The following is a 14546-nucleotide window of genomic DNA, read 5'->3' as shown; positions in this document are numbered from 1 at the left end:
AGGCACTTTGGCACAGGAGTGAAAAGGAGAATGAGTTTCTCTTGTCTTGGCAATCACTCAGCTTTCTGATAACCCAGATGAAGGGGAAGTGGGCCATTCTGTCTTCATTTGAAAATGGAAATGTAGCTGTCCTTGCCCTACTTTCTATTATAAGTGATTATGAGAAAATTCATGTTGAGATTCATTAATAATTATAACAGCGGGTATAATTATTGGATGCCCATACCTTGTGTGTTTTATGCAGAGTCACTCATGTTATACTTGCACTGACTCTGTAAGGTGCATGTGAGTTTCCATAGGAAACATTTGCCGAGTGAGAATTAAATCAGTTTAGACCTGTGTGACGTGCACCCTCTCTACTGTCCTTTTCTCTCTCCCTGGGGCCCATCTGCTGCACCTTCAGCCTTGTAACATGTGAGAGGGGGGTCAGCCTGGGCAAAGCAAGGATTTGGCAATACTTGCCTTGGACATCTAGGACATTTTTATTCTTTGCCTTTCCCCAAATCAAAATGTTCTCTTTCCCTCTTCCAGACACCCAGCACTGTACCTTTTTTATATGTTTTCTGCTGGAAAGGGTCTGTTTCTCTCAGTCAAGTATGGTTCACTATAGATTTGCATTCCTATGCTTTCTGTCACTGGGGCTCTGTGTCTTAAAGATTATCTCTATGAATTAGAAGATTCACCTACTCATATTTACAGATTTAGGACATTAATGGAGTTGGCAGAAGAGTGGTTTGGGAACAGATGGGTGGAAGCATTGGAATAAAGTGGGCTTTTCCAAGGGCCTTGTGGGTGGCAGATCCAGGTTAGGTCTGCACTAGTAACAGGACGTTTTGGGAAGTTTCACATTTGGCAACTACATGCATGTAGTTTTGCAAGGCAGCACTGGAGAGGAATGGAAGGAGGGAAAGAGAGGTAAGACTGAACATATATATCCAGCAAATAGTGGCCTGTACTAACACTTACAGAACATCAGTCTGTTAGGCAAATTTCTTTAGACTGCTATTTGCTTTGGGTTGTCTTCAGAAGGATATTTCTGCTTCCAAAGGTGGATAGTTAAAAATAATATAAGCCACAAGCAGTGTTTTGGCATTTCCCTTCACTTTCTTTCTATCTTCAACATTACTGTTGTCATCCTTTAAAACTCAATCAATTCAGCTGATCCAGGGAACAGATGGCATTAATCAACCCCCAAGAATATGCTCAAAAGCAATGAGACATGTAGAGACATGGAATTTATGCCAACAAATCAATTATCAATGATAGCAAATCAACGAGGCACACCCAGCTTCTCCTTATTTCTCTTTCCACTGCGCATCCACTGGTAGTAGTAATGATCCCTGCTTTACCCCCCTGTCAGAAGGGGAATGAGAACTGGGATGTTGAGGTTTAATTACACATTTCTTAATGACTAGTTCTCACTCTGCTGACAAAAACCAGCATAATTTACAGACTAGAAGATGCATCAGGATGATGGATACAGACAGCATGTGCTATACGATGTCATGCAAATATGAAATATACTACACTGAGAATATGGTCGTTTGGTTATTCCCAGGGAAGAACTTCATTTCAGAGAACTGAGTACCTATTCTAGCATCTATCGCTCTCATTTGTCAAAAACAATGGAAGCAGCCATAGAATACATTTTAACCACAAATCTGCACCTTCTGCGAGTTTACTAGATCATACATCCCTATGTCTTAAATTTACTTGGCTGTTATTTTCTTTCTTATGTTGTATAACCTTTGCAGATTCTGCAACATCTTTCTTTAGGTCCTTACTTATTACCACCTGAGTTATGGTAATCATGTCTTAACTGGTTTTCTTGCCATTAACCTTGGCCTATTTCAGTCTATCCCTGACAGAGTGATTTTTTTAAAGCAGAAATATGACAATGATAATTAGACTTATAAAAACTTTCAATGAATCTCCATAGCTTTAAAAATAAAAATAAAAGACTTCAATGCTTACCTACTTCTCTAATTTCTTCTTCTGTCCCTATACCAGGTAATAACTGCCGCCTATTTCTATAGCTAGGAAAGTCTGACTTTGTTTAAGCCTTAGCTGAAGTTTCATTTTCCTCAAAGATTATACCTTAATGCCCCAGCTAATTTGAAATGTTCATTTCTCTGCCTTAAATTGCATACTGTGCTCACCTTCACTATAGCATTTATCTCTCTGACATGATTAAAGGTTTATTTCTTTGTGGCTTTCTAGTATTCAAAGTTCCTTGAGGTCATGGAATATATCTTCTTATTTATTGTTATTTCTTCAGCTTTATAGAAACACTTAAGTTTGGAAATGAGAACTTGTAGTTGGGACTTACTTCTTCAGTAAGTTTTCAAATGAGTAACACACAAACTATTAATACTTAGATCTTCTCCTGCCCATAGCCTAAAAGGATGGCATGTTGTCAGGGTAATGTTTTAGGTTTGCAATAACAACAACAACAACAAAAAAAAAGATCTTTCCAGTAATTTAGTACTAAATCTAACCTTTTCCTTTTTATACTGAACCCTTGGGTATGAAAAATAATTTTATAGCAATGTAATTATGCATTTTTAGATTATATAGGAAATACTCATTAAAATTGCATAAAGTTAATAAAATTAGCTCCAACTTGATACTGAGGTCAGATAGATGAAGAGGCCTTCTCTTTAAAAACAAGTGGTCATGTGACACATAAATAAGAACATCTCAGCAAAGCGATCATGGAAATGTGCAAGGTTGTACGGGTACAGCAGCCCATTCTTCAGCTGCCAGTCAAGTCTGAATTTATGCTCTTTCATTTAAACACCTAACAACTTCTTGGCACTTTCAAAACAGTAATTAATATTACTTATTCATTTAAAAAATAAACAGAACATAATTTAAAAGTAAGACTCTAACAATAGAGCAATAGGAGAATTTTAGTTTAGAAATAAAAACTTCTTAGTAGGAAACCATTCATTTATTCTCTCATCCATTCATTTGCCCAATGTTTTAGGCCTTAGATACAGACATTCACATAAAAGATAATTATCAGAGAACTTTGCATCCTATTTGGGGAGAAAAGAATTGTAAGAAGTGCTTACTATGGAAATGTAATTGATAAGAGTACTTGATACAGCCTTGGGAAAATGTTTGAGCCTCTCTCTCTCACTCTCTCTCTCTCTCTCTCTGTATGGTTGGGAGAAAATAAGGGAAGATAAAAAATAGGAAAAGCAATTCTAGACCAAGCAGGCAGCCTATGCAAATAAACGCAAAAGAGACGTGAGACAACAGAGCTTGTTTGTGCAATGTGAAGGAGTTTCATAAAGTTGTGTGGGAGGAGTGGTGGAGAGTCAGAGCCAGATCAGGCCCAGTGCTGTGCTGGGACAAAGAACCCATAACTGCTATTTAATTAATATTCCTTGGTCTTACATCCATAAACTTACAAGCTGTGATGTCAACAGAGGTGCCTTTCATGGTATTGTTATGAGTTTGTGTATGTGTGGGAGAGGGATTCGTAAGTCTTCATCAAGGCTGTATCCTTCCCTTTTCAAGTTTTTAAATCAAAATTCATAAAAGTAAAGCATCAGTCACTCATCCAGGTATGAGGCCTCTTATCTTTGGTTATTGTGATATTTAGCATCTTGCATCGAATCTAGATACTAAAATTTTTTTAAGGTATAAACCAGGAGTTGTCTCTGGTGGGAACTGCTACACCTAGGCCTTTTGCCATGGCTAGAGCTATGGAATTAACCCATATCAAGTTACCACAGATGCTTATACAGTGTCTAAATTAATGCATGGGAATAAATTTTCTATCTTGCAAAGAGTGCGTTCTTTGAAGATAGATAGATGTAGGTTCAGATTCAGATTTTTTCACTGCTTAGCTTTGTGATCTTGGGAAACTCATTTACTTCTTTTAATCTTGAATTTACTCATCTGTAAACTGAATCTGTAGGTCTACCTGGTTGTGCTGCCTTGCTAAATTATATGAACACAGTATATGAAGTGAGAGATATAAAGTGCATAGAAGCTGGTAGGAATTAAAAACCTTACTTTGTTGTTACTCTGATTATAATTGCTTTAAAATTTTAGAGTACAATCATCCCAGAAATTTCCAAATGGAATGACCAATAGGCAACATCAGTAGTTAAAGACAAAAATACATTACAAATCAACAGGACTTTAATAATAATAATTTGATCCATTTCCTTCATTTAATACACCAAGATCATCAGGATAAGTAAGTAACCTTTACAAGGTCACCAGCCAGAAAGCAGCAGTTTTGACAAATGAAGACAATGTCCGTTATGAATTAAAAATGTCATTATTGGCTGCAAATGAGTACCTTGCAACTTCTCAGTAAAGTCCTATTGAGTGAATTGTTATTATTCTCTGGACTTTTAGGTCACTTGACCCTTTTGCCATCTTCCTATTTCATGACAATAATTATTATTGTATATACAGGCCATATTTCAGTGGACAGACCCTATCTCAAATACTTTGAATCACCAACTAAAGGTTTTAGGAACATTTTAAATGGTATCACCTTACTTTGTTTTGTAACAGACACTAAAAAGTGAAGCAATTCAGTAAAGGGAAACTGGGACCCAATAAAGAAAGCAAATGACATTGTGCAGAGGAGCAGAGAAAAAAGAAAGTTGCAGTGTAGAAGACAGTAATTCATTAGAACAAGAATAAAGGGGGGAGAAAGTGAGGTTATTCACATGGAAACTAATGTTCTCATAATTTTTGACTCTTGTGTGGAAATTGCTAAGTTAATATTTAGTTTACATTTGCCAACTGTGGAAGTACCAGTCTAGTTTGGAGATGGGCGGCAACGTGAAGAGAGTTCATGTGTACTGTCAATATGTGCCAAATCAACAAAAGATCATTAGGACTCTTCCAAATGAACATTATAGTGTTTCCTTTACTTCTGCTGACTGTAAATCCCACAGAAACTTTCTCGCTGAAAAACATCAGCCTGTTCTTTGTTTATTTATAATATTACCTATTGATTGGGTTTGTGCATACGCTTCAGATAACTCAAGGTATAATGCATCTCTTTATGTGAAGAGCCTATGAATATGATTGACATCTTCATATATCTCAGATGAAATTCTGCATGTGATGAAAGGGCGAGAATAAAGAGTTTTTGATTCCTCTCTCAAGGCTGTATCTGTGCTAACCTAATATATAGCAACAAACTTAGATAAGGTGCTCAGAGATCATTCAAAGTGATTTAGTGGTCAAAATTAAGGCTCTTTATAATCATGTAACATATGTTTATTGTTAACGATAAAGTAAATAGTGACCTCATATATGTCTCACAAATTCTTATGATCTTCTGAATGTAAGTTCTGCCATTATAATAGTCTTTCAATATGCCCAATATTTGAAGAATCTCCTCAGTAAGATATTCAGCTATTGTTCTGTTTTGGACTAGATACATATCTAAATTACTGTTTTATACTAAAGCCTGTGAGCCCTAGAAGGTTGAATAACCTGACAGCTATTTGAAAGCTGTGGCCAAACTGAGACTAGAACTCCTTAGCTCTTATAACTCCTGGTTTCACTTTAACCAACTATCAAGTCACATCGCTTCTCCTTGTGTCAAAGGATTTGATATTATATGTAAAATGATTTTTCATTTAACACTGCCCTATTATATCTGAATTTGAAATTAACTAATTCCCCCAGGGTAAACCCAAAGGAAGAGTTGTAGCTATTTAATATCCTAAAAATCTGGAATGGGTGAATTTCTGGAGTTTTTATTACAGGTAGGTAATTTTGTTCTCTGCACAGATTCATGATATCTGTACTGTAGCTGGCCCTTCTAACCTGTCTTTATTTTAATTTTGTCTAACTAGAAACTTATAAAGTCTATAATTGGGTCAGCATTCATTTTTCCCTTGGAAATAAAAGCCCAAGTTTTGGTCAGATTACAAAAAAATTAAATGCACACACACATACACAAATCCATCACAACAATAAATTATTATAAGAAGAATAAAAACAATTAAAAGTTATTTATGCCTGAACAAAGTCCACAGATTTAACTACACACCATGGGACATCTTGGGTCAATAATCCATTTTCAAGGCTACCATCGTAAATGACATGAGATATTGTTTCAAAATATAGAAAAAATAATCTTGAAAAAATTTTCCAAATAAACTTAAAAAATGACTGTTTGAAATGAAACTGCTATTACTCGATGTATGCATACAAATGCATATTATAGATAAATAATAAACCCAAGCCTTATATTTAATGAATAAAGAGTGTGGTCAGTAGAAGCCTGGAGGAATTGTGGAATGTTAATGCTTTCTTAGAGGTTCTGCATCATAGGTTTTGAAGACCACCAGTAGGTACTGAGTTCAGACGTAATTTTCTGTTGCTATCCTATTATTCACTGAATTAATGCATTTTGCACAGCATAATAAACATTTATGATTTTTCTTTAAGAACATTGACTCCTAACATTTAGCAGGCAGCATGTATTAAATTGAAATGTTGATTGGAAAGGGGAAATTAAACTGCCACTTATGAAATACTAAAGCTCCTTATCACAAAGTTTCATTTGAAATGCTCAGAGTTAGCTTTGTTATTGCACCAGTAATGATAAGCATGAGTCTTAAATCCATGTCATTTTTGTTTTATGAGGATTATTAAAACATATTAACCATAATTCAATTAATTTACAGAAAATGCCATGTTAAATTTTTTTCCTGTCTTAGGTAAACGTGCTACATGAGGAAGCCCAAACCATTCTATTTCCATTTAACCTTTATTCCTCACCCCCACCTTTGTGGCTCCTTAAAGTACTCATTCTCCTCAGCTAGGTAAATGTGCTAAAGGGAAAACACAGCTAGTTTGCTGCCACACCTTTGCATCATTAGGACAATACTGACCTCTAGTGTTCTAGAAAGTAGAGAAACCAGCTCAGCACCATGTCTAACTTCCTCCTAACCACTTCGATCTCTTTCTACAGCACCATGGGAACAATTTCACAGAAGGAGCAGGAGGAGAAGGAGAAGAAGAAAAAGAAAAAAATTCATATGTCAGATTCTTACCTGCTCCTATATATAACTTGAAATAATTTCTAATCTTAGGCCCCTTGGATCCTCCCTTAGAGAGGTTGACCTCTTCAGCCATCCTTTAGAATGCAAACTTTAATAAAATCTTTATAAGGCATAACCAGTCACTATAAATACTGGATCTCCAAAGCTTCTGATAACAGATAAAAACATTGGCTCTGTTTTGGACTGTTTCAAGTACATAACATTTGTTTAATTGTCATCCCTTGAGGTATAACTCTGGGAAGAGATATTCGAGATCCTCTTGCACCTAAGTTGGTGGGGAATAAGGTAGAAACAATCCTAAATTATAAGTAGTCTCCCTATCTTTCTCTAACAAAAAATGAAATAAAACTGTTGCAATATGGATAACATTTCTGAGGTTCATGACAGGGACAGGGGATAGGGGAGCAAGCCCAGAAACTTGAGGGACCTTGATAAAGCATCTTTGGAAACAACACAGATGGCTTAATTGCATTCTTTCTCATTTAGGAGTTCCCAGAGCTGGAAAAACTTCCCTTCCTCTGCCTAGAGAGATAGCTGAGCCATTGAGCTTGAACCTCTGATCGCTCCAGAGATTTATTCAAGTTTGACAAACTGGATTCTTTAAATACGAAGTGCAGGTGGTGAATCACCGGGTGTCCAGCTTTCCTGCCTATTAAATTAAATGCCCTGCACTTGCCGAGGTTAGAGCTTGGACGACGGAGTGTACACTTAGTGCCTACTCATTATGTGTTCTGTTCGTTGGCACAAAGATTTTGGGGGTGGGGTATGCATTGAAGCTCTCCTCCTGTAAAAGGGGCAGCCATTGATCTTGTGGTTGACTACATTGGGCTATGACTCTTAGGCCAAAATTCCGAATCCTGTTAAACCGGTGCCCATTGGTTGCAAGATACCCCAACTGGAGCCTTCTGCCTAGGGCAGAGCGCAAAGCCACGTACTGTGGGGCGCTAGGCGTACTGCAAATCCGAGGCACCGCATTCGGAGATGAGCCGCTGTCACCAGCACGGTGGCTGGGAGCAGCTCTATCCCTGGAAGCTCAGCTCCCAGAACATACTATCTAAACCCCGGGCCCTTCTCAGGGAAAAGCCCTGGCTGAGATCAGGGAGGCATAGATCGTGGAGCTAGCTGGGAGGTTAAGAGAGCCTTTCCTTCTCCCGGAACTTTGCGATTCCGAGATAAAGGCAGGAAATCCAGCAGGGCTGGATCATCTGAGCTCTGCTAACTTTTGAGATGGCAGGAGTGATGGAACCACGCTGATCAGCATTTTTTTTTTCCTTTTCCTCTACCCAGGGAAGATACAATTGAGAACGCTTGTACAGTTGTCTTTCTGAATGCTACCCTTCCCCACCTCACCTGCCCGCCCCCAGCTCCTGGTACTCACAATTTGTCGCTGTTAATCCTAAATGCCACAAGCCAGAGAACAGCAAAGTCAAAACGCTGGTCAGCCGTGGTACAGAATCCATTTCCCCAGAGTGAGCGGTCCCTCCCAGTCGAATCCCAAATTCGCAGGCGCCGGCGGCGGCTTCTTCTCCCTCTTTCTCTGCTCTGCGCCGCCCGGCCCCCTCCCGCCCCCCGTCGGAGAGGCACTCGCGCTGTCACTCCATCCCGCGCCCGGGCGCTCCGCGGAAACCGTGGCGGGGGCTTCTCCGGAGCCGCGGCTCAGGCTACGGTCCCCGCGACAGCCGCTCGCCGAACGCGCCTTCCTCGCCCGCCTCTTCTTCCTCTTCCTCCCCCCTTGGAGGTGCAAATCCAAACCCGATTACAAGGACGGGCGCCGAGCTCGGCGGACAGCCGAAGCCAGCTCGGCAGGCGCGAGCGCCGGAATCAGCACCAGGGTGGCGGACAGCTCCTTATAGGCGAGCGGCCGCGCGGCGCCGCCCCCGGCCAGGCCCGCCCCCCGCTCGCCTATAAGAGCGGCCTGGGCGGGTCTTCGCCCCGCTCCGGCGCCTTCCCTTCCTCGGCGGCAGCCGGGCCTCTGCGGTGCGCGCCGGCTGCCTGGGAGGGAAAGGGGAAGGGAGAGCAAACCTCCCTCTCTCTCTCAACCTTTCTCCTCCCTTCCCCCCATTTGGAGTAGAGGTATTAAAATTTAAACCAGATTTTCGAAGAACGCTGCTGAAGGGAGGCTAAAAGGAGTTGCAAGACAGAACGCATTAGCAAGAGGGAATCTCCCATGGAAAGCTTTATAATGAGCTAGTGAGAAGCATCCCCCCTCCTTTGGAGGAGAGGGAGAAATAGGGCTTGAATTACGCTATTTAATTTTCCCTGCTTTCGTTCCCTAGCAGGGAAGGCTGATGGGTCTTGATATTATTGGGATGTCTGGTTTAGCGGCTTAACATACGTGCGCTCCCCTGCTTCCAGACTCCCGCGCCCCACTTCCATCGCTCCTCCTCGCACTGGCCTTTGCATCCGTTCCTCCCTCCCCGCTGCTGGCTCCTTGCTTGGGCCAAGTGCTGCACGGTGCCTGGTGCTTTGGGCTCCGGAGCCCAGGTGGGTCCCTGGCGCCCAGAGAGATCAAGAGAGGAGGGAAATGGGTGTGGTAGTGATGAGAGTCAGGGTGAAGCCCGGGTTGGCTCTAGAGATTCAAAATCCCAGGGCTCCTCTGGAGGGATTTAAATTTAAAAAGAGTGGTTTTGGTTTCTTCCTAGAGGTTCTTTATTGCAAACCTTGCTGTTGTTTTTGGCTTCTAGTATATATCTGGGGACTCTCCTGCTTTACCATAAATCAACTTATTTTGTTTTTATTGGAAGCTGTCAGAAAGCTGTCAAACCTTAACAAAATGAGGGACCACAATGATTTCTCCTCTGTGAAGCTCACAATGAAGTTAGGGCTGATAGACTCTACCCACTTCGGAGGAAGTTGGTGTCTCCCTCTCCCTCTCTACCCACCTCCCCACCCCCTGCAGCAGCAATTATACAGGCTTATTTTACGCTATAGACTCCTGACAACCCTTGGTCTTCAGCTGCCGGCTGCACAGCTACAGCAGATTGAGCTAGGTTTCAGGCACCTTCTGCATGAATACTGAGGTTAAGCTTGTGGTTTTGGTTAGAGCTAGACTCACATCCTTGGAATACCAAAAGATAGTTGAATGACAAATGGATTGGTGACCCCATTACTTTACTAAAGAAGAAAGAATTCTGAGGGTCCCATCATTTGTAAGTAAATGACTGTCTTTTTTCTAAGCTTCTAGCAGAAAATAATTATGTAAGTTGCTAGATTCTTGGACAACTGGAAGACCACACCAGCAAAAGCTTTAGTTGTGGGAGGGAGACCACACCCAGAAGATGGCAAATCTCAAAGTATCAAAGCGGAGGTGACCTAAGGAGCTTACTTATTGGCAGCTTACCTCTATTGAGATTCAAAGTCCAGCTGCTTGGGCTTTCAGGGGAGCTGCTACCCAGCCGTTAGCCTTTGAGGATTCCAGGTTGAAATACACCTATCTGGCCAGTTTACTCACATTAGAACTTCTGGAAGAAGCATGCCAAACCATTATCCAGCTTTGTATGTTCTAAGTGTATGTAAACACTTAGATATTTTTAAAAGAAATAAAATATTACATATATAATTTAATCCCCTTTCACATTCTTGTCTGATCCCACTTATCTTTTATCATACCTACAAGTAAACACTTTACTGATTTGGTGTGTATCATTCCAATACATAATCTTTTTATAATTTTACCACACATATCTACAACCATAAATAATATATAGTATTGCTTTGTCTTTAACTAGTGGTATCATACTGTTTCATTTTGTACTTTGCAATTTGCTTAATGTTATATTTTTGAAATTTATGCATTTAGATACATGAAATCCTAGCTCTTTCATTTTAACTATTGTGTTGCATTTCATTTTATGAATATGCTAAAATTTACTAATGAATTCTTCTCTTTAGGAATCTATAGATTGTATCTAGGATTGTTGTATTTTTTTTCCTAAAAAAATGGAATCTTGTACCTGTCTCTTAGATTTTTTTCACATGTATTTAGGAGTAGAATTTCTGGATCATTTGGAAATGCTTATTTTTAGCTTTACTAGGTATTGCCAGTTATTCTATAAAATGGTGGTACCAATTCACACCTCTCCTCTCCCGATAGCAGTGTGAGATTTCCCTTAGCTCCACATCGCTGCCAATGTTTCAAGACCTCTTTTTTTACAAATAGGGAAATGATAGCCAGAGAACACAGGTCTTTAGTCAATGAGCTTAATATTCTGCTAAATCATCCTACATTATATATCTAAAATATGTTTAGTTAAATAAAATATTTGAAAAATTATAAAAGATGTTGGCTTCATTTTCTGGCAGAATGATTTAAAAGGAATCATCTGGGCACGTAAAATGTGCTGGAAATTAATATTAAAAGGCAATCAGGGAAATTTGTTGCCATGAAGCCCCCAAAGTGTGAATGATATTCAAGTTATTAGTAAATATTGGAACCTTGTGTTTAGATGTCCATATGCAGACCCAGTGTATAGTATATAAATTGGGCCTAATTTAAAGTTCTATTTACAGTTGTAGCTTTTTTCTCTTTCTTAAACACACCTGTTCACAGAACAACTTTGAGCTTTAAATGGCAGACATTTGTCTGAGATTTGTTAACATTTTAGTAAGAATACTGCAGCTCTGAATGTAGTAAGGGGTAAACAGCTGTTCCACTCAGACAATAGTGTAAACAATGCCATCTTCTGGGGGCATTTTGCCAGCAAGTTTTTATTAGCAGTAGAATATTAATCACTATTAAAACTGTTTTCAGCCAGATTGATATTTACCTTTTGAAATTATTTTGTAAAGCTTTTAGCCTGATAAATTCACTTTTAAAATGGTGGAATAGATGCTGAATAATCTCTTTCCTTCCCATTTTGCTCCATATAACTCATATTTGCAGAGCATTTTTTTTTTGAAGCAGCTTAAAAGTTCTGCATAGATAGAGCAGATTAAACACTAATAGGGAATGGGGGAAATGGGTAATTGAAATGCTAAAATGTCTATATTTTAAAAATGATAAATCTGGATGTCCTCTCATGTCAAACTTATATCTGAAATCTTAAAAAAAAAAAGATAGAAATGAAATGGATTCCGGATTATGTTTCCTTGTCTTTTTGATTTTCCCTTGAGCACTTCCACTTATTTCCCCTTAATGGAACAGAAGGGAAAGAATCACTCACCAAATGGAACCATAGCATTCAAATATTCAACAAGTAGTTCGCCTCATTGATTTTGTAATTCTTCTGTGAGGCATATAGAAGCATGTTCAGTCATCTCCATTTTATAGATGGGATCCTAAGAGAAGGAAGATATTGACCTGTTAAAAATCACACAGAGTTACTGTCCCCAATCCATAGGGCACTGAAAATGAAAACATTTCACCCTATTTCTTTTATCCTTAGAAAGTTTATAGGTAGAAGTCACTATAACATATGAATACCTGGGATGTATTAGAAAAAAGTTCACATGTAATCACAGTAGGCTACTCTGTTTTGAATATCATTACTTATAGATTATTTTGACTTCACATATTGTTTGTTGTAATGATTGAAGGATAATTTCTGTTGCAACCCATATCTTCAAAATAGAGTTTTTCAAAATATTGATGTGGCAGAAAATTGAGTTAATTATTTTTCCTTTTGTCCTTCCTTTTCTTTATGTTTTCATTTGCTTTTCCTCCATTCTTGTTTCCTTCTTTATGGTATGTGGACTGTAACATGCTACAGACTGTGGGAAGCAGAAAAAAAATCTCTGCTCCTAGAGCCAGAAATTATTTAGGAAAATGAGATGTGAATACATTAAAAAGTTAAATTAACAAATGATGTGAATTAGCATGTGATTATTTGCCAAATGTCTCAAATTATAAGTGCTAAAGGAGTTTTTAAATTGACAAAAATTGCTTCCTTTGGGAAAGAAAAGTTGCCATTGCATAATGAATCAGTTCTTTGTCTCTTTGAGGGAACGGGATTAGAGTCACTGTTGGCTATGAAGCTTGTTATTCATATCAAGTCAAGTCAGGTGTATTTGCCTTAACAAAAAAGTCAAGCCTTGGATCATGAAGGCAGAATTCTACTTTTGTAGAAGAGTGGATGTTCAGATTAAGACCCAAGGACTTCAGCCACATGTTGAGGAAAACCCACTTTAGCCTCTCCCTACTTCTTCTGTCTTCCACTTCTTACTCAGATTCAGTCTTGTCAACACAACATCTATCATCGACATCAAAACTAGTCATTTTCTATCATCACCTCCTGCCAGTAGAGCAGCTATTTGAATACCTTTGCCTGGCATAACACTGTTTGCACATACTGCTCTTTCTTTATTCTTTTCCTTTCCACTGGCAAATTTTCAAATCCAAGCTCAGCTAACAACTCTCTTTTGAGATCTCTATTGATTATTATATAATGTTTCTGTTCACATATCTGTTTCCCCAACTCTGAGTAGTTCCTCAAGGGTAGTTTCTTGATGAGCATTTAACTTTGAGTCTTCAGCATACACTGTAAGTTTTCAAGCAATGTCCGATGTCTGATTAATGTTAGATATGAAAGGGCCTTGTTAGCTTTTTCACAGGTTGTGATCATTTCTGACTCATTCCTTGCACCAGAATGCAGAGGCTCCTTTCAGGTCATCTATCCTAATTTACTTTGGGAATCAAGATGTCAACTATATGAAAAACCAATGGAAATGCAATTTGGGATAATATCCTGGTAGTTAATTTTTCTAGCCATATATTTCTCAAGTATTTAAATTTATTTTAGGGAGAGAGTTCAGAGCCTAAGTTATCTGTATAATTACATTTGCACAAACCCAGCTATGCCACATCCAGAAACATATGTCCAAAAGGATCTTTCTTCTCACCTATTTCTGTCTCTCTCTAAAGAAAATCCTGTCTATAATCACCAAGAAGTCATTTGTTATGTATATTTAATATTATGTTTCAGGAGAAAACCATTTGGAATAGTTTAATGTAAAGAGTTCTGAGCTTAGAATCAGAAATTCTAAGTATTTGTCTTGGCTTTGCAGCTTACTAGTATGAGACCTGGAGTATATAACTTGGTCTCTTGGAGAATAAATTTCCATACTTGTAAATTGTGAATTATGATAACTTCTGGCTTTAGTATTTGTGCATATGCAGTAGAATCATACATTTAACAAGACTTCCATTGTACAAACACAAGCTAAAAATGCTATGTAAAGAAAACAATTTATTCACTCCATAACCACTGGATTTCAGATGCATTTTATTTGTCAAATTATCCTGGGAGTAAAAATAAAGGCAAACATCTAAAAAGATTACTCATTCTAAGGGAAACGTGCATAATTCATTACTCAAAATAATCCTAATAATTCAATCAATCAACATTAACTTATTGAGCAACAAGTCTAGTCTTATATCATTTGCTTTTGGTTAAATAGATGTGATCAATGACCTGGTCTTATCTTCAAGGTTCTCCTACTCCCCACAATTTCTAAATTGGAAGATGACATATACAACATAAGTAATGAGTT

At 38.5% G+C, this 14546-nt stretch overlaps 1 protein-coding gene across 2 annotated transcripts in view; it reads right to left on the bottom strand.

Moving 5' to 3' along the window:
* CNTNAP5 (contactin associated protein family member 5) overlaps positions 1–8518 on the bottom strand; it is a 773538-nt gene extending 765020 nt beyond the window's left edge. For both annotated transcript variants that reach the window (XM_045559127.1, XM_045559128.1), the window contains exon 1: positions 8437–8518. In XM_045559127.1, the coding sequence (XP_045415083.1) occupies positions 8437–8518 (82 nt within the window). The remainder of the gene's footprint in view (positions 1–8436) is intronic.
* Between the last annotated feature and the right edge of the window lie 6028 nt (positions 8519–14546).

Source organism: Lemur catta, chromosome 8, assembly GCF_020740605.2.
Source record: "Lemur catta isolate mLemCat1 chromosome 8, mLemCat1.pri, whole genome shotgun sequence".
Classification (NCBI taxonomy): Eukaryota; Metazoa; Chordata; class Mammalia; order Primates; family Lemuridae; genus Lemur; species Lemur catta.
Note: the sequence above shows the minus strand (reverse complement) of the source record. Positions and strands in the feature narration are given on the sequence as shown.